The sequence below is a fragment of the Leuciscus leuciscus genome (genome assembly GCF_965113295.1).
Source record: "Leuciscus leuciscus genome assembly, chromosome: 2".
Taxonomy (NCBI): domain Eukaryota; kingdom Metazoa; phylum Chordata; class Actinopteri; order Cypriniformes; family Leuciscidae; genus Leuciscus; species Leuciscus leuciscus.
This window is the reverse complement of record NC_138726.1, coordinates 49,288,430-49,309,737: the sequence shown is the minus strand read 5'-3', so window position 1 is coordinate 49,309,737 and position 21,308 is coordinate 49,288,430. Positions and strand designations below refer to the sequence as shown.

Below are 21,308 nucleotides of genomic sequence, written 5' to 3'. Positions count from 1 at the left end.
TGCTTAAAATCTGCAAACAAAAATTGCCTCAAGTAAGGAATAATGGATATATAAACTTAGTTTAGTTTGTTTTTATGGATTAATTGATAGTACACTAGGTCATCATTATATATTTTCGGGCACTTGGCCTTCAGGTTGATCCAGATTTATCACTTGAATAAGCATATTTGTAAGAAGCCTTAGATAAAAGACAAATTAGTTTGACTTTATCTCCTTTGCAACTACTAATGCAATACATCAATGACTGAATGCATATTTATGTATAGTAAATGTAACTAAAAGCATTACTGTATACATTCTTGCAGAAATAAATGCACATGTATTATGCAAAGGTAGTTTGCTCTGATCACTCAAAAAAAAAAAAAAATAGTGGAGTTACAGTAGGCTATGTGGTACTTAAAAAAAAAAAAAAACTGTTTAGTGCAAAACAAATGAGAAAACAGTAGGAACAATCTGAGCCCTGCTTGCTTCTGTGGTGATGAGGGAAAAACCTCAAACATCATCAAAGAGTTCACATCCTGTTAAACAACCTTCTACAGAAGTAAACAACCTAGTTAATCATTATATACATGAAAAGTATTAAAGCGACAGAGCTGATTAACATGATGTTTATTGCCATTTATCATGGTGTACAAACTATAAAGGGGTCAGCATCTTGATTTGTGAACAAAATTAAGACAACCAGTAGTAGGAGTTCCATAGATTGCATTGACATCAAGTGTGAAATGATTTTGTATGGCATGTAAGAATATTTACTAAATCAGTAAAGAGGAAAAAATCGAGCCGCAAAAATCTAAACATCATCTCATGGGAGACAGTGGGCTCAATGTTCACATAACAACTAGTAAAAGGACTTAAAGCTCAACTGTTCCTTTACAGTCAGCAGAGTCTGAATAAAGGATAAAAACATATTTAAATATACTGTATATATTTTTAAATGCTTGTTAAATACAGGGTTTTTAAAGTAACAGTATTTACATCATATCAATTATATTAAACATCTAATTCACAAATTCGTTTTCGAATTATCTGCAAAACTGACATTTTTAAACTGCGTTCTCTTACAGAGGGATTTGTGGTTAAGAAAGGCAATTTCATGATTTTTAGCTCATTTTATCATCCTCTAGGGGTGTTAATAGGCCTTGGTGGGACATTTTATCATCTTTTCTCCACAAATCTTGAGATATCTGAAAGTGTCATTTGACTAACTGTTGATGATTGAAATGCAGATACCTGAGATTCATCTAAAACTTGACAGACACACTCCACAGAGGTTTTTTGTTTTAAGTTTAAGCAACTCCCAATCAATATTTATATGCTTTTGATTGAGGATTCAGATAAAAACACAAAAGATAAAAAAAACCACACTTTTAAAAATAATATACTGCAAATAATGCAGCAAGGCTAATCCTCAATTGACAAAAAAAATAATAAGTGTAAGACACTTCATAACTTAGATCTTTAACAATATGAAAATGTAAATTTTAAAACAATACAAACACCTGCACACATTTACAAGAACTTTCACTGCTGCTTTAAAGGCGTCTTCACATTGTTTGTAGCACAAAACGAGATAGAGCAGCAGTCTGCATATCTGTCGACAGAAATTTGACTTGTTTAAAGAGCCATTCACTGTCAAGTGTCCCAGCTGTCGGTGCGCATGCGTTTGACTGAGTTCTCCATCTCGGGCGATGATCTAGTGCCCTGTGCTGATATAGCGGCGGCCGTGTGAGAGTCCAGCCGCTGGTCCTCACGGTCACTGCCCTCATACGAGCTCCCAGAAGAGCTGAAGCTGTCGGCAGGAGAACGGTCCTGTGTGGAGTTGGGCCGCGGCCTGGTGTGGATGGTGGGGTACGCCGGGTGTCTGGGTGGGGAGACGGGCTCTGATTTGATGCTGATGGAGACGGTGGAAGAGTCAGAGGCCTGAACTTGAGGTTGTGTGGGTCTAGAAATAACAAGGACGAGGACGGTTATCAGTATTTACACTACCATTCAAAAAGTTTCGGCAGTTTTCTTTTCTTATTTTTTTTTTTAAAGAAATTAAAACTTTTATTAAGCAAGAATGTATTCAATCGATAGAAAGTGACAGTAAAGACATTTGTAATGTTACAAAAACATTTCGATTTCAAATTTTCTTTCAATTCATCAAAGAATCCTGAAGAAATGTATCACTGTTTCCACAAACATACTGCAGTGTTTTCAATACTGATAATAATACGATTTATTTTTCCTGAGCAGCAAATCATCATATTAGAATGATTTCTAAAGGATCATGTGACACTGAAGACTGGAGTAATGATGCTGAAAATTCAGCTTTGATCACAGGAATTAATTACATTTTAAAATACATTCCAATAGAAAACAGTTACTTTAAATTGTAATAATATTTCACAATTTTACTATATTTTTGATCAAATAAATGCAGCCTTGATGAGCATTCTTGGTGAGACTTCTTTCACATTAAAAAATCTTACCGACCAGTTTGAGATGGGTCAAGCTTTTTTCACTTTTGAATAAAAGGGAAAAAGAAAGTTGCTTCTGAAAGAATGCTATAAAACTGCTTAAACTGGTTTTACAAGTCGGAACAGATGAAATAACTACTCTTTCACTTTCAAACAAAAGTTTTTCTTTTTTTCAACTCTTCTCTTGAATGACAAAAAACTGAAAGTATTTGCTTTAAAGGGCACCTATTATGCAAAATCCACTTTTACATGGTGTTTGGACACAAATGTCAGTTGGCAGTGTGTGAACACAATCACCCTACAATGATAAAAATCTCTTTTTTTTTTAAATCCCCATTAAACCAAAGCAGTCTCATTAGACATGCCGTTCGGTGTGACATCACACTGCTAAGGCCCCGCCCACGGTCGCTGACTGACAGTCCTGCATTACCATAGTTTCCACCCTCAGCGAGTTTTACGCTAGCCGACATTTTCACCATGCTCGAGCAGCTGTGGCGACAATACCTCGTAAGCAATACCAATGTTCTGTTGTTGGATGTAAGAGTGAACATAAGAGTCTTCATTTTCTCCCATCATCCGACTCGAGCCACTGAGGACGCAGTGGATTCGTTTTATTTTTGAAGGTAATGCACCGCAAAATATACCTAAACTCGTTTATGTCTGCGCAAATCATTTTACTCCAGACTGCTTTGTGAACGAGGGTCAATACAAAGGGAAAATACAAAACACAGGCTTTGCTAAAAAGTTGTTACTCGAGGATGGATCATTACCAACTGTTCGTGATCCAGCTTCCAGTCTCCGGAGCGATACTGGTCACGGCAGTAATGAATGGGAGAGCGCGAGCTTTATTACAGTTCATAGGAGTTGTTTTACGGATATAACGTTGACCAGTTAATTAAGCACCCCCCGAAAAGTCATAAGTCTGTATTATACACTCACCTAAAGGATTATTAGGAACACCATACTAATACTGTGTTTGACCCCCTTTCGCCTTCAGAACTGCCTTAATTCTACGTGGCATTGATTCAACAAGGTGCTGAAAGCATTCTTTTGAAATGTTGGCCCATATTGATAGGATAGCATCTTGCAGTTGATGGAGATTTGTGGGATGCACATCCAGGGCACGAAGCTCCCGTTCCACCACATCCCAAAGATGCTCTATTGGGTTGAGATCTGGTGACTGTGGGGGCAGTGAACTTTTAGTACAGTGAACTCATTGTCATGTTCAAGAAACCAATTTGAAATGATTCAAGCTTTGTGACATGGTGCATTATCCTGCTGGAAGTAGCCATCAGAGGATGGGTACATGGTGGTCATAAAGGGATGGACATGGTCAGAAACAATGCTCAGGTAGGCCGTGGCATTTAAACGATGCCCAATTGGCACTAAGGGGCCTAAAGTGTGCCAAGAAAACATCCCCCACACCATTACACCACCACCACCAGCCTGCACAGTGGTAACAAGGCATGATGGATCCATGTTCTCATTCTGTTTACGCCAAATTCTGACTCTACCATCTGAATGTCTCAACAGAAATCGAGACTCATCAGACCAGGCAACATTTTTCCAGTCTTCAACTGTCCAATTTTGGTGAGCTCGTGCAAATTGTAGCCTCTTTTTCCTATTTGTAGTGGAGATGAATGGTACCCGGTGGGGTCTTCTGCTGTTGTAGCCCATCCGCCTCAAGGTTGTGCGTGTTGTGGCTTCACAAATGCTTTGCTGCAGACCTCGGTTGTAACGAGTGGTTATTTCAGTCAAAGTTGCTCTTCTATCAGCTTGAATCAGTCGGCCCATTCTCCTCTGACCTCTAGCATCAACAAGGCATTTTCGCCCACAGGACTGCCACATACTGGATGTTTTTCCCTTTTCACACCATTCTTTGTAAACCCTAGAAATGGTTGTGCGTGAAAATCCCAGTAACTGAGCAGATTGTGAAATACTCAGACCGGCCCGTCTGGCACCAACAACCATGCCACGCTCAAAATTGCTTAAATCACCTTTCTTTCCCATTCTGACATTCAGTTTGGAGTTCAGGAGATTGTCTTGACCAGGACCACACCCCTAAATGCGTTGAAGCAACTGCCATGTGATTGGTTGATTAGATAATTGCATTAATGAGAAATTGAACAGGTGTTCCTAATAATCCTTTAGGTGAGTGTATTTGTTTACTGTTAGTTGTAATGAGTGTTTTGTGTAATTCACTGTGTATGTTGATGATAATGCAAGGGAGAGAGAGAGAGTTTATGGATAAGACTTTTTGCACACTTCTTGTGTTGTGATTTATTCATCTCTAACAGTGATTTTCTGGAGTGAAATTGGACACTTCGTCTTTTGTGTGATGTACAATAAACTTTAACGTTTTGGCCATCATTCGGACGGGGTTCGCTACAACAGGCTTGTAGTGGATAAAAGCAAGGTGACAGCATAAGTTACAACCGAAATCAAACTAAACTTATACCTGTTCTATCTCCATGCAGCACATGTTATCTGGCTCTGTAGGCATTATTGTCCGAACCCGGTTCAAACTGAACACCGCTAGTTTAGGTTTCTGACATTTTATAGTGTGAGATTGTCCTTATTTGTTGCCACCGGAGCATGAGCTCTTGAAGCTCCGCCCTCTTCTTGAAAGGGGGCTGGGAGCAGCAGCTCATTTGCATTAAAAGGGACACACACAGAAAAGGTGCGTTTTTGCTCACCCCCCAAAAAATTATAAAAAATTATCTGTGGAGTATTTTGGGCTAAAACTTCACATTCACACTCTAGGCCTAGGGACATCAGAGACTTATTTTACATCTTGTAAAAAGTAGCATAATAGGTGCCCTTTAACACTTTGGGTGAATGAAGGAAATTAATGCTCAAAATGAACCACAATGTGGCATCACACCTCTATGTCATGTTCTCACCTCTGAGCACTGAACCCTGGCTGACTATGTTGGTTGTGTTTCCATGAAGACCCTGGGCCGGATGTGACATCGTCTGATGAACTGAAGCCGTGTAAAGAACTGGCCTCTGCACTGCTCAAGGCAAAATCTGTAAGGAATGAAAGAGTTAAATAGTAAAATAGTCTTTCGTAGTGACATGAGGTCCAGGGGAACAGAGCCTGGTGTTATTAGATGATTTATTATGTTTAGGTCACTGATATACCTGTACTGAATGATGAGGTCATGGCTGAGTACACAAAGCCCTGGGGATGCAGACTGGGGGTTGCCATGGATACCACAGGAGTAGTCAGTGATTGGCTGGACTGAGAATTGTCTATTCTCTGAGGTTTAAATAGAAATAGTGGAAACAACAGGGGTTGATTTGTGTGGAGATAAATGGGCAAAAAAAAGGAATTTACAGACAACAACAAAATTATATTCAATCTATACTCACTATTCATTGTTTATCATACATCACTATTCATCACACATCACTGTTTTGCAAAACAATGCAGAGAGTTGGAGTTTTTCTGAATAAAACATTATCAGATGGATGGATGGATCGAGTATGGATCGGATGGATCGGACGGACAGGTGGATGATGGATGGATGGAGTAGATAGACAGACAAATGGATGGATGGATCGAGTAGAAAGACAGATGGACGGAGGGACGGACAGACAGACAGATGGATAGATAGATAGATAGATAGATAGATAGATAGATAGATAGATAGATAGATAGATAGATAGATAGATAGATAGATAGATAGATAGATAGATAGATAGATAGATGGATAGATGGATGGATGAATGAATAGACATACAAATAGATGGATGGACAGACAGATGGGTGGATGGAGTAGATAGACAAATGGATGGATGGATAGACAGACAGATGGATGGGTGGATGGATGGAAGGATGGAAAGAAATATGGATGGATGTGTCTAAAGTGTCCAAATAATCTGTGGTTTATATTAAAGCTTTGACTGTAATGTGTCAAAGAACCACTAGATGGCCTCAAAGCATGTATATGTTGAACACTAGGCAGCTGTAATAAAAGTGATTTTCTTAAAATTTTCATGACCTAGATAATGGGTCATTGTTGAAAAGCTTTTCTGAATAAAACATGATCAAATACTCCTTACCAAATGCTCCTCTCCTTCTTCTGGCAGCTTGCAAGAAAAATATTGAATGGGCGTTTCAGGCAGGTCAATACTCTCTCATTGTCTAATGATTTCAGGATGTTTCTCTGACACATGGCAGATAAAGCTGCTCTCACCAGTGAAGAAGCGCTGCTCTTGCACGCAGGAGGAATGAGCACTCTCAGATCAGGTTTGCGTCCCACTGTGGACGAGGCTTGAGGTTTTGCAGAAACGACTTTTCCCATTCTACTTCCTTCCGAGCCACTGACGAAGCCATTGGCTGAATAGGGCACAATAAAAAGGGAGATTATTACAAGTTTGGGTGAGGTGTAGGTTAACATAGTCATAGGTTAGCATAGTTAATGCAGTAAGGTAGTCAGATGATGTTTTATTATTTTTTAAAGAAGTCTCTTATGTTTACCAAGGCTGCATTTATTTGAGCAAAAATACAGTAAAAACAGCTAAATTGATGTGAAATATTATTACAATATAAAATAAGTGTTTTATATTTTATTTTTATTTTATTTTTTATTATTCCTGTGATGCAAAGCTGAATTTTCAGCATCATTACTCCAGTCTTCAGTGTCACATGATCCTTCAGAGATCATTCTAATATGCTGATTTGCTGCATCCTTTGATAAAAAAAAAAAAAAAAAAAAAACAGCATTTATTTTAAATAAAATTCTTTCGTAACATTATAAATGTCTTTACTTTGATGAATCATTGCTGAATAAAAGAACAAAAAAATTATAATAATCTGATTTGTTTTTTATGGTAATTGACAGCATATATAGAGCTTCACTTGTCTTTAAACTGGAGTATTTCATTAACACAGAAAAAGGGCCTTCAGGAACACAGGAAGAACTAGTGGATAAAGAAATCAACTTCCCTGAGGTCGTGACCTCACATCCTGCCCACACAAGGTATTAACACACAGAAACACACACGGTATCTCTGACAATCAGATACTTTCATAGAGGGTTTAGAACAACAAGTACAGTATGTGCAGTACAGTATAGTGAAAATCTGATGGCTTCATGCTGATAATACAGTAAATCTGTCTACAAAATACAAATCCTGCTCTTTAAGAAACATTTATCTGATTTGTGGATGGTTTGAATGTAAATAGAATTACAGAGCAAGCTTAGAAATAAATTAAGTATTCTTTAAACAAATTGTTACTTAGTGGAACTTTATCATCACGGTCAGACACGTTGTATAAGTTAACCAAAAAAGCACCTACCCACATGACTGGAGTGCACACCATTTGGATGTGGGACGTCTGAGGAACCTGGTATACCATCTGGACATAAATTAATCAAAGAAACAAAAACCTTCTGTTAAAGACACTTAAACCTAAGAGATATAAATTAATGTTTCATTTCAAAATGTATGAGACCGATTCCTTAAAGACATAAACACTATGAACCAAAGCAATTTTGATATTTACCATGGAAATGAATGATTATCATATTCATCAACCATTGGCATTTAAGACTACCTCAAAACCTCACTGGAATTAGCATTGAATACCACAGCATTATGATGGTATTGCGTTGAAAAATGTATGGTAATGATGTAGATCCTGACCTATGACAGCAGTGCTGTTGGTGCTCTGGAAGCCGTTGGAGGACAGAGACAGTATGTTCGCCCCGCTGAGGGACACTGGGGTGTCCAGTGAGCTGTCTGTACTGTAGGGAAGGGTGGCAGGGTTGGTGACGGGCATAGTCAAAGGCATGGAGTAACTCTGGTGACCCAAAGCAGCCGGCTGATGGAGACAGAGAAGAGACAATATTAAGAGAGACGTCCAGGGATGCGTTCGATTAAAGGCACAGTTTGTAAGTTTCACAACTAGAGGTCGCTTATTCAAAACAATAACAAAGGCGTGGCTTGATGACACCGTGAGCGTGGAATCACGAGTTGTAGTCTTTTTCTCCACAGCCGATGGAAACATCTGACAGGACTCAGGCAGAAATGATGTTCATGGGTGAGCTAATGTATTAAAGTTTTATTAGCATTACTGTGGTGTGAAGCAGGGCGGAGCCAAGAGTCTGGGACATTTTACGTTGCTGTCTTTATTATGCTTATGCTGCAGTCGGTCGCTGCTGCTCCTTTTGTATTGTTGTTTATGTGTGTTTTTATGATTATTGCAGTTATGTTTAATGTCCGTCTCCTTCTTCCCTGTACTAGAACATTGTTACAGTTACGTTTAATCACTTAAATTCACATTATTTTAGCTCATTCTAATGAAACAGCCGCAAGTGCTGAATTACTAGTCATACAAGTCACTTTATTTGATGAATTATACATCAACGCAGGGCTGTTTTACTTGGTCAAAACAATCATACTAAAATACATTTGAGTGTGTTGAAAATTACTCTGTGCGTTCACTCAGTGGCTGCTATGAGACACCAGCTCTTTGTTGTTTTCTTGGAAATCAATGACGTCATTGACAGGCGACATTGACACGGGCCGTTACACTGGTTAAAATAGCTGATTTATCTGAATTTAAAGTCCCCCTGTGGTGAAAATCAAGCTTCTAATGTTGTTTATATGTCTATGTGGTGTTTTTAATGTGAGAAAGGAGAACTCCGGTGAATTTTTAAGTTAATCTTGATGGTTTTACCTTTGTGAGTACTGTCTATAGAAAAAAAAATGAACCGGATTGGTGCTTGCAACGCGGAGCTGTTACAGTTAATGCCCAGAGCTCCCATTCAGCTAAAACGGCAGTTATGAGGGCATAAACCTAAAGAGTGTCTTTGTGCCTCTTAACAGACACACAATGCAATTAAAATGTCTGTCCAACATGAACAGGGCCCTTACATGACAACAAGATGCGTTTAGCAACTCAGCCATTGTTTAAACTCACCTAAATAGTGTTTTAGACGGCTAGCTGTAGTCTCGTGCTGAAGTCCCGTGGGAACTCAGTTGTAGCTGGAACACGACGCTCCTCCCACCTGCACTATGTGCACGATTTTTTCCCCCAAACCACTTCAGCGGAAATCCCGCCCTGCAGCTGATTTCATTGGTTTAGGTTACAGTGACGGGTAGGTTTAGGGATCAGTGTTTGGTGTAGGCAATCTGTAATTGACATGACCAATGAAAACCTTAGAATCAGCTGCAGGGCGGGATTTCCGCTGAAGTGGTTTGGGGGAAAAAAATCACGCGCACTTACTATTTACCTTTTTTCCGGCTACAACTGAGTTCCCACGGGACTTCAGCGCGAGACTACAGCTAGCTGTCTAAAACACTATTTAGGTGAGTTTAAACAATGGCTAAGTTGCTAAACGCATCTTGTTGTCATGTAAGGGCCCTGTTCATGTTGGACAGACATTTTAATTGCATTGTGTGTCTGTTAAGAGGCACAAAGACACTCTTTAGGTTTATGCCCCCATAACTGCCGTTTTAGCTGAATGGGAGCTCTGGGCATTAACTGTAACAGCTCCGCGTTGCAAGCACCAATCCGGTTCGTTTTTTTTTCTATAGACAGTACTCACAAAGGTCTAACGATCAAGATTAACTTAAAAATTCACCGGAGTTCTCCTTTAAGACAAACCATCTGCAAATTCATAAGTCAAAACTATTGCTGAGTATTTTCTCTTTAAAACTGCAGTGAACCAAAGTCAGTCTCAAAAACTTGGTTTGAAATTGCTGGTGTTTCTGACGTCACAAACTACCTTGTAACCAATCACGTCAAAGTGTGATCGTCAACGAGTGGATCTCTGAGCTGGTGTAAGAGAGTGGAGGCGGGGCTAATTTACATATTCATAGAATATTTATACTAAATGAGGCAAGGGTGTAGAGTTACATTCAAGCTATTTTAATGCATGACAAATTTTTTATTAAGGAAAAAACTTTTAAATATGCCATTTTTGTGATCAAATATGAGTTTTAAAGACTAAAATTATGGACTACAGGGGGACTTTAAACATTGTTGGAAACATTTGGAATAATGTAAGTACACAAGTCAACAAAATAGATAACATTGTTTGGTTTTTGGATATTTTACTCCAAAAATCCTACATATTGTGCCTTTAAACAAGAAAACATTTCAAATGTTTCCCAAATTAGAATCACGATAATAATAATAAAAACATTTTAGTTGCTATGACTTTCTGGATGCAGGACCGGCACTAAAGGGGCCGTGATTCCTATGAAGGGGGGTCGCTTTTTAGTGGGTCGCTACATACCGTATGTGGTTTCTAGGATGTTCTTGATGGTTGGAACTAAGACAGGCTTCATAAGACTTCAATAAGACTTTCAAAAACATTGAAATGAACAACATTTTTAATACCCCAAAACTTTTGGAAGGTAGTGTACATAACAGAGATGCCACGAAAAACAAAAACAAACCGCGTATCACACTTTGCTTACAATTTTATGATTTCTCATCATATTGTCAAACTCTTCATTAATCTTCTGATATTTCTCCTCCGAGTGAGGCGTGAGGACATATGAAGATTCTGGATCTGGGCTGTCACAACCTCTGTGTTCCTTCTTGCTCAGCACCTGTAGGGAGCAGCAAAGAATGATGTATGATGGGATTACAAATCTACATCACATTGGAAATGAAAGGTCAAACTGAGTGCAGGTATTCAGTCGATGCAGAATATTTTCAGACCTGTTACAGAACATTACAGTGCTAAAGCAAAAGTGTAAGTGCAGGAGAGTTATCTCATCTCATTAAGCTTATCTCATCTTAAGGTGTCTGTAATGCTGTAACTCTGTGCTTTAATGTTATAACTGGGCTTATTTTACACCAATGACTTCAAGAGTTCACCTAAGAGATTCTGACTCTCTATTAATCTGGAAAACAAATCTACGCTTTATTAGTAAATAAAACCAAAACCAAAAAGATATGCAATGACTGATTTGACAGGATCTGCCCTGAACAAATCATCATCATCACCGACTCAAGGCCGTCTAGGTATGATGGCTATAGGATGTTGGAGAAGTTAATGCATTGCATGACCACTTTCGGTCTAGTCATTGAGTAATCAATGTGAAAGGGTCCTCCAATGATAGACCTCCAATAAAAGTTGATAAATACAAAAATTACACAATAATCACTGAGAAATTGGAATTAAATCTTCTGGTATACTATAGAAGAGATTCTTGTTTATTTTGAGTTTGATGCTTCATTTGATCGAGCACCTGCCAAGTCTTTTGGATGTGCGCACAATTTCTTTTTTGAATACTATAGCGGAGACACATGAAAAGCAGGAGGCAAAAGCAAAATTCTTACATTTAAAACAAGGTAGGGTATGCTAATGTGAGACCAGCACACATAACTTTGATTCAGAAATGCATTCCCGGTAGACGCCAGCGATTTGTGATTAATAGACGCTAACGAGTGCAGCGCTTGCCAAAAGTGCCACGTCCTTGACTGATAGTATCTCAGGTTTCCTCGGTATGAATGTTGGATTAGACTGGATCTTTATTTTTAGCTACAACCAATTAGCACCACTCGCAGAAAATCTGTTCACATGACTTCAGCACCAGCATTTAGCTACAGATAGCTAGACGCTGAACATTCACTTTAAATCATGCATCTCAACAGAAAATAGTCTCACAATCACAACAAATATTACAATAAATTAATAATTAAGATTTTTTTTTTTTAAAGAAGTCTCCTATCAAAAGACAAAAGTGACAGTAAATACATGTATAATGTAAAAAAAAACTTATGGTGTCTACTATTTCAAATAAATGCTGTTCATTCAAAGAATCCTGAAAAAAAAAAAATGACACTGAAGACTGGAGTAATGATACTGAAAATTCATGTTAAAATATATTAAAATAGAAAACAATTCTTTAAAATTTTAATAATATTTCACAATAATGTTTTTACTGTATTTTGGTTCAAATAAATGCAGCCTTGGTGAGCATAAGAGACCCTCAAAAATATATATAAAAAATTGAATTATTCCAAACTTTTTTACTGGTAGTGTATGAGTCGCTTTGGATGAAAGCTTCTATGAATAAATCTTAACACAGATTCATAATTGCTTATATACCTTGGCAAAAGGAAAAGCACAGAACAGCCTTGGCTAGCTTCACATGTTAATTGTAAATGGAGCAAATGCATGTGACAATGAAGATGTAATTTGAGCACATGCCTCACAGAAGACCGAGATCTATAATTACTCCAGCCTGCATGCTCGAGATGCAGACACAACTGTTTGTTAACTGCATTACAACAACGGTAAACGCAGCCCTCATCTCCAGATGCTACTGCTACAAGGTGCTTTTGCGTAATCTGTTAAAGGCCCTTCTGTGAGATCCTAGTCAGATCCGATATGGGTTATAGTAGTGAAAATACAATTACAGATATCAAGAATTATAGTTTTTACTAGTTGAAATTCAATTATTGATATCAAGAATTAGCATTTTTAACTAGTGAAAATAGTATTACAGATATCCAGAAATGTAATTTTTACAGGTAAGAATAGCTACGGTAATGAGTTTATGAATATTAATGAGAATGGGATTTCCCATACTCCTCTTTTAGCGCCAGTATAGGTCAAAAATGGAGAAAAAACATCCAGTCAGAGAAACGCCTCCTTGTTTATTTATTTATTAGTTTGTTTGTTTTTGTTTTGTCAGTTTCCACAAATCCCTTCACTCGATTGGGATGTTCTCTTTTATTCTGGACGACAAGGGAAGTGACTGTAACATCGAGCGTATTTTGCAGTATTAAACACGTATTATTTATACCGATTTCATTAGGCTCTGAAAATTCTTCAAAATGAACACAAAGAATGGCCTTCTCAGCTGCCATAGTTGCAACAATTGCGTCATCAGAACAGGGTGTTCAACGCACCACCGTTTTTCGTTTAAAAAACGTTTTGAAGCTTTTTGTCGGGGCTGAACGCAGCCCTGGTCAGATCGTTTGTGTTCTCGTTTTTGTCTTCAAAACGAATTTTTTTGTTTTCTTCACACTTCGTTCTAATGCATCAAATGAGAACACAATAGTAACACCTTTTTCAGTAAGGGGCAATATTTGCCCCCTTAAATCGATTTTACCAGTGCATTTTTTACCTTTACAAATTACTTTATAATATAAATAATGCTTTAAATAAAAAAAAAAAGTTAAATTGACAAATATGCAATGATGGTAAAAAACAAAGCGGTGGCGGCAAGTCACTGTCTTTCTGAGTGAGTCATCGAGTCATTTATTCAGTAACAAAGCAAGTGGCTGTAATTATGAATGAATCATTGAAGCATTGACTCTCACGATTTGTTCAAAGCCACAGATTCATTCACAACCACTGCTGTGTTCTGCTGTTCTGCTGTGGCTTTTGTGGAGCTATTATTGTGTTGAAAAAAATACTGACAATACTGTGTTTAAAATTAACATCACTTAATATTAATACCTTCCATTTGTTGAACTATTGTATAAAATCAATGTCATATTTGCAATCGTGTGGATATTCGATTAATGTGATCAACATTAAACACAGGAACTCACAGAGGGTATGTTTTTGTATCGAAGAGTGTTTAAATTTTAAATTGACCAACGTCTCCGGCACGGACACCACCATCTCTGGAATGGACACCATCGTCTCCGGCACAGACACCAACGTTTCCGGCAGGAACACCAAAGTCTCCGACACGGACACCAACATCTTCGGCACGGACACCGGCGCGGACACCAGGGTCTCCGGTACGGATACCACCGTCTCCGGCACGGACACCAACGTCTCCGGCAGGAACACCAAAGTCTCCGGCACGGACACCATCGTCTCCGGCACGGACACCAACGTCTCCGGCAAGGACACCACCGTCTCTGGCACGGACACCAACGTCTCCGGCAGGAACACCAAAGTCTCCGGCACGGACACCACCGTCTCCGGCACAGACACCAACGTTTCCGGCAGGAACACCAAAGTCTCCGACAGGGACACCAACATCTCCGGCACGGACACCGGCACGGACACCAGGGTCTCCGGGACGGATACCACCGTCTCCGGCACGGACACCAACGTCTCCGGCAGGAACACCAAAGTCTCCGGCACGGACACCATCGTCTCCGGCACGGACACCAACGTCTCCGGCAAGGACACCAACGTCTCCGGCAGGAACACCAAAGTCTCCGGCACGGACACCATCGTCTCCGGAACGGACACCATCGACTCCGGCATGGACACCACTGTCTTCGGCACGGACACCAACGTCTCCGGAATGGACGCCATCGTCTCCGCCACGGACACCGGCACGGACACCACCATCTCCGGCACGGACACCACCATCTCCGGCAAGGACACCACCGTCTCCGGCACAGACACCATCGTCTCCGGCATGGACACCGGCGCGGACACCAGCGTCTCCGGAACGGACACCATCGTCTCCGGCACGGACACCACCGTCTCCGGCACGGACACCAACGTCTCCGGCAAGGACACCGCCGTCTCCGGCACGGACACCGCCGTCTCCGGCACGGACACCGGCACAGACACCGTCGTCTCCGGCACGGACACCAACGTCTCCAGCACGGACACTGGCACGGACACCACACAGACACCAATGTCTCAGGCACGGACACCGGCACGGACACCAACGTCTCCAGCACAGACACTGGCACGGACACCACACAGACACCAATGTCTCTGGCACGGACATCAATGTCTCCGGAACTGACACCAACGACTCCGGAACGGACACCAAAGTTTAATGTGCTTAATGTGGGCTGGTGTGGCTATAGTGCCAGGGCTGAATTTTAGTCCCAGTCCGCCCCTGACAGTTGCTGTTCTAGCCAGAGCAAGTAGATGTTGCAGTGGAGTTAAAAGTCAAAGGGGAAGTAGGCTAATGTCAAATTTACATAATTGTGGTTGTAATTTATTTCTGTTATAGTTGTCTTAAGCCATTTTTATGTTTGAATTTACACATGGTGTAAATAATACAAGGTTGTGTTCCATATTGTGGTGTTCAGCAATTTTAACATAGTATCGCCATCATATCAGTGTAGATGTAGATGGACCAAAATAAAAACATTACAATTTCAAGTAAATAAGTATTGTGATACTTGATGCCACAGTGACACTCTTGTCCCAAAAAGTATTGCTATACCACAATACTCAATATGTTGTCCCACGGTGAGTCATTTTTCCCTGTTGCACCTACACAAAATTTTAGGGTTCCCCCACCTGCCAAATCCAACTTTAACCACTGGTCATAAGATTCAGAAGAAATCAACCACTACTAAAATAGATATCTGTGTAGGGAAGCACATTAAATGGGTTGTATATGCAATCTGTATATCTTAATTCTTAATTCTTGTTTTTTTTATGGAATATTGCAGAGTTTATTGTAAATGATTTATCCGTGCACATTATTATTCATGTGCCCTCGTAATCTTTGTTTTAAAAAAATGTCTCTTCCTCTTCTCTTCTCTGATGATGTGTTTACTGGCGTGAGGGCGGTACAACCTGTCACTCACATGAGAACCACCAATAGCAAACCAGCCAATCAATTCTCAATGGACAAAATCAAGTCCCGCCCTAATTTTTTTCTTGTTTGAGAAGCTGATTCACTCAGATATACTTCACAATAGGGAAGAAAAGACTACCGCAAATTCCATTTCATGGCGACTTTAAAATCTTTTATCTTTTTCAATCAATTTCAAACTGTTAATTAAATCAGAACAAATCATAACTGAGATTTACTTTTGAACTGTGTAGCCACTCACTTCCACAATGTCAGAGTTGGTTCTGCTCTCGTGTGGTTCATTGTATTCTGTGTATTTCAGCAAGACTTTGTCCATATCCGTGCTGGCGTACTGGAAGAGCTTATTGGAGCTGTTGAAGATAATCAGGGCTATTTCACAGTCGCAGAGAACACTGAGCTCATACGCCTTCTTCATCAGACCAAACTTCCTCTTCGTGAACGTCACCTATGAAAATTATAGGAGAAACAGCGGAAATCAGAGCAATCTCCTTAAAGGTGTATATATTATCATCCATGTCATAGATATCAAATAAAGAGTTCAAGTAACTTGAAGAGATCTGTTCACTGTTGACTGATGTGGTTTTTGCACAAACCAAAAGATACATCTGAAAAAAGCTATGTCTAAAAACAGAGAAAACTGTAAATTATGGATGTAGAAACAAATATTGAACTTTAATGTCTACCTCTGCACGACACTATTTATTAAGAAATTAATACTTTTATTCAGCAAGGATGCATTAAATTGGTTTAAAGTGAGAGTAACAACATATATGATAAAAATAATAAAATAAAATTAACAATAAAATAAAAACAAATGCTGTCCTTTTGAACTTTCTATTCAACTGTTTTAACATTGATAATCATAAGAAATGTTTCTTGAGCAGCAAATCAGCATGTTAGAATGATTTCTGAAGGATCATGTGACACTGAAGACTGGATGAAAATTCAGCTTCAACATCACAGGAATAAATATATATATATATTTTTTTAATTATTAAAAAAACAGAAAACACTTATTTTAAATTGTAATAAAATTTCAAAATATTTCTGTTTTACTGTATATTTTAATGAATACATTTTATTTTAAATAAATGCAGTGTTGGTGAGCATAAGACACTTCTTTAAAAAACATTTAAGAAAATCTTACCGACACCAAACTTTTAAACGGTAGTGTAAATAAAATTAAATAACAACTCCAAGCTTTTAATACTCATACAGCAAGTACTGTGATTCTGTGCTGTTTTTCTTTTCTAAGTGTGTTCATTAATAGTATCAGAAGAAGTCATTCTTCACGGCCATCTGATGGGACCCAGCTGTCAGAGTTGCCAGATCTTCTCATGTTTCCTGCCAATTATCACCCTCCCTGAGGAATCCCAAGCATCGCTACCATTTCACAGCTGAGGGACACATTCTTACAACAGTGCATGAAACACTGAGAACAAACTCCTTCAATGTTTGCTGTCAATGTCAGAGTGTATAATCACATTTGAAAAAGCTTTAGCATAGTTCCAGAGATGAATGAGGAATAATTAGCACTTTTGGATAGTAAAAGAAAAAAATTATTTACAACGTGGGACAGAATGAAACACTGAAAACTGGACTAATGATGCTGAAAATTCAGCTTTATCATCACAGGAATAAATAGCATTTAAAATATTTTAAAATAGAAAACAATTTTTTTTTAACTATAAGAAAATATTTCACAATATTACTGTTTTTACGTTATTTTTGATCAAATAAATACAGCCTTGATGAGCATAAGAGATGAGCTTTTCTATCACTCTCATATAAAATAAAGTACAAACACTGTCACTGGGGCAGTACCTTTTCAAAAGGTACACCATTGTACTTTATTTAGGGTGCACATTAGTACCTTAAATGCACATATTATTACCTGAAGTGTACATATTAGTACCTTAAATGCATATATTAGTACCTTTTGAAAGGGTCCTACGGAAGCGTATTGCATTCACTTGAGAAAAAAAAATCTACTCTGTTTTTCTGAATTAACGAGTTAATTATCTCAGAATTACTAGATAATTTTTCATAAAAAAATTTTTTATTCTGTTTTTCTGAATTAACGAGTTAATTATCTCAGAATTACGAGATAATTTTTCATGAATAAAAAGTTTTTGCTCTGTTTTTCTGAATTAATGACTTAATTATCTCAGAATTATGAGATAATTTTTCATAAAAAATTTTTTTATTCAGTTTTTCTGAATTAACGAGTTAATTATCTCAGAATTACGAGATAATTTTTCATGAATAAAAGTTTTTGCTCTGTTTTTCTGAATTAATGACTTAATTATCTCAGAATTCTGAGATAATTAAGTCATTAATTCAGAAAAACAGAGCAAATTTTTTTAAATGAAAAATGATCTCATAATTCTGAGATAATTAAGTCATTAATTCAGAAAAACAGCAAATATTTTTATTTAAAGAAAAAATTATCTCATAATTTTGAGATAATTAAGTCATTAATTCAGAAAAACAGAGCAAAAACGTTTTATTCATGAAAAATTATCTCGTAATTCTGAGATAATTAACTCGTTAATTCAGAAAAACAGAGCAAAAACTTTTTTTTCATGAAAAATTATCTCGTAATTCTGAGATAATTAACTCATTAATTCAGAAAAACAGAGTAGATTTTTTTTTCTCAAGTGAATGCAATACGCTTCCGTAGGGTCCCACCCCAGTTTAGGCTTTTTACATCAGACTTAAATAAATGAAGCCTTAAATAAACTTGCTGATATTGAATTTCTAATAATACTGTATAAAACAAACACCAAAATCAATTCATACAGTACAGAGGAATTATTCATTTACACAGGAATATATTTATATGTATATGTAAAAAAAAAAAAAAATTATATATATATATATGTGTGTGTGTGTGTGTGTGTGTGTGTGTGTGTGTGTGTGTGTGTGTGTGTGTGTGTGTGTGTGTGTGTGTGTAAAAAAAACTTTGTAAATCACTTATAGAACACACTGTGTGTACCAAAAATAATCTTCCGAAAAAGAGCGCTCAGACAAGATAGGGTCTGTGGAGCTGGTTAGTATTATAAATGTAGATCACAGTGCAGACTTGGTAAATTCAGGCTTGTCTCTGTGGTTTTGCTGTGAGTGATGGCCATCAGGGGCAGAGAGAGAGAGAGAGAGAGAGAGACTGTACAAGCCCTCAGACTGACTAGTCTTCTAATGAGAGATGTGGAGCCCTGAACTGCTCTCATTACTGCGACCACACCACTGGGACTGCAGTCCGCTGGGGAACACACACAAGAGCTCCTGTGTGCAGAAGCATGGAGTCTGACCTGTGCATTCATTAAACACGCTTATGATACATGGGGCACTCCTGAGCGGTCATTTGAACAGAAATAAATCACATATGTTAGGATTGAAGGTGTGGGGCGTTCCTGGTGCTCCAATGGTCTACAGAGATGAAGGGGTTTGTAAGAAATCTTTTTTTAAAAAAGGCATCTAAACAGATTGAGCTTATGATGATACATTTGGCTGCATCTGATGCTGTTCATTAAAGTGGGAATAAATGGGAATTGTAAGGATTTTAATGGTCAGATTTCTTAATAACTGTGGTTTAGTGAAGAAACGTTCTGAATGATTTAGTAAATGAGTCAGTAAAAAGTTCATAATACTAGTAATCTGCTCATGAACCAGATTGTACTGGTCTCTGTTGTTGTGTGCAACCAGCAAGGAAATTAAAAAAATGGAACTGGTTCTTGATTCCAAATCTTACGGTTGATATCTAGAGACCAGCAACAGTAATATTGTTCATGTGAAGACAAAGCTGACATTTTAGCATCATTACTCCAGTCTTCAGTGTCACATGATCTGAAAACCATGATACATTTTCTTCATGATTCTTTAATGAATTGATAGTTGAATGAATGAAACCGAAATATTTTGTAACTAGAAGTCTTAACTGTCACTTTTGGTTAATTTAACACATCCCTGCTGAATATACAGGAAGTATTAATTTCTTTAAAAAATCTACTGACCCCAAACTTTTGAATGGTTGTGTATATAGCCAACATAATTTTTGCAAATGACTGAAATGGACATTTATCAACACAATATTTATCTATAACAGAACATGTGCAAGGCTCTTTGTAGATTTAAGAACTGATTCACTTATATTTGGCAAAGTATGGCGAATACATTAGTCTGGTGAAGTAGCAACTCAAAGCTTTCTTATGTCAGATCTATATAGACTTGGAAAACACCGGACACATTTTTTCCTACAGGATTTGTAAAGCAGACGTCCTCATCTTACCTGTCTGTTTCTCTCATCCATTATGCGGGTAATCTGTATCTTCTTTCGGCCCATTGTCACTTCCCTTTCTTTCTTTTTGCTAATGGAAATCTTCTTTTCTCTCCCGTGGTTATGGTAGTTTATGTTTAGGTTTTACTGCATCGTAAGAAAACACCTCCTCTCTGCATTCTTCACCACAACAGAACCTGCAAGAGATGCAAGGAGATGTTAGGCACTGTACAGAATTCACACGAACAAATAAGAGTCACTGATGACATAAAAATTTGCAAGCAACATTTCAATGACACCTGTAGCATAACCAAACAGATTTTCGAACGTGTCCATTTTTAGAGATCTCTCTTGTAATCTGATTTGCTGGCTGGTGTAAACAACAGCAGTATTATCCTAAACACACTGGATTATACGAGCAGGAAAAGTCCCTGTCAACATTGTTTATCATTAACCTGAATTCAAGCCATTTTATTTCCCATTAAAACCACATCATACAGCTACTAGTGCACGTAATCTACCACAATCCCTCATACATCTAAAATTACAACATGTAATCTGGGGAATCCTGAAAGAAAACCATCCATCATCACTTTAATTTACAGCGCATGTTGTTGTTTCCTTCCAGAACTGTACAATAAACATCCAAGCCCAAGAGAGAGATAAAAAACATTACATGAAGGTCTTACTTTTGCTTGTATTTATTCCTCACTCAGAATGCTTCCCAAGAAATATAAGACAAGATCACTCCAACTGTTTATGGAGTTCTTAAGATCTAAAAACTGTCTACAAGGACTTTTTTTAAAGCGGGTCCTTCGGAAACCTGTTTGTAGAGAATTCCTACCTGATGTTCCCAGTGAAGGAGCGGATCTTGAGATCTGATGGAAGACAAAGGAACAACACCCGTATTCCTGCACTTTCACACCTTCCCGCTCAGCTCCACCGTTACCAGGGCAACCAACGAGATGCCTTACATATGATCCATCAACTCTAAGTGCAAAGAGAAGCCTGTTTAAAAGAAGGAACCAATGCGATATATATCACTGTATATTTCAGCC

The 21,308-nt window shown here is 38.2% G+C and overlaps 1 protein-coding gene across 5 annotated transcripts in view; it reads right to left on the bottom strand.

Annotated features, from left to right (window-relative positions):
- Window positions 1-592: 592 nt before the first annotated feature.
- Window positions 593-21,308, bottom strand: part of mef2ab (myocyte enhancer factor 2ab) — a 29,178-nt gene continuing 8,462 nt past the window's right edge. Inside the window, exons 2-13 of one of the 5 annotated variants that reach the window (XR_014203095.1) lie at window positions 21,095-21,240; window positions 20,263-20,447; window positions 16,216-16,419; window positions 10,902-11,036; window positions 8,118-8,295; window positions 7,771-7,830; window positions 6,665-6,807; window positions 6,531-6,557; window positions 5,607-5,724; window positions 5,366-5,492; window positions 1,444-1,945; window positions 593-1,404 (exon numbers count right to left, since the gene is read on the bottom strand). Coding sequence is in view for 4 of the 5 variants with exons in the window: in XM_082160822.1 (XP_082016948.1) it covers window positions 1,636-1,945; window positions 5,366-5,492; window positions 5,607-5,724; window positions 6,531-6,557; window positions 6,665-6,807; window positions 7,771-7,830; window positions 8,118-8,295; window positions 10,902-11,036; window positions 16,216-16,419; window positions 20,263-20,316 (1,356 nt within the window). In the remaining variant the exon portion in view is untranslated. Of the gene's footprint in view, window positions 1,946-5,365; window positions 5,493-5,606; window positions 5,725-6,530; window positions 6,558-6,664; window positions 6,808-7,770; window positions 7,831-8,117; window positions 8,296-10,901; window positions 11,037-16,215; window positions 16,420-20,262; window positions 20,448-21,094; window positions 21,259-21,308 lie in introns of all 5 variants that reach the window. The other 4 variants (XM_082160825.1, XM_082160822.1, XM_082160823.1 and 1 more) reach the window with 4 other exon arrangements.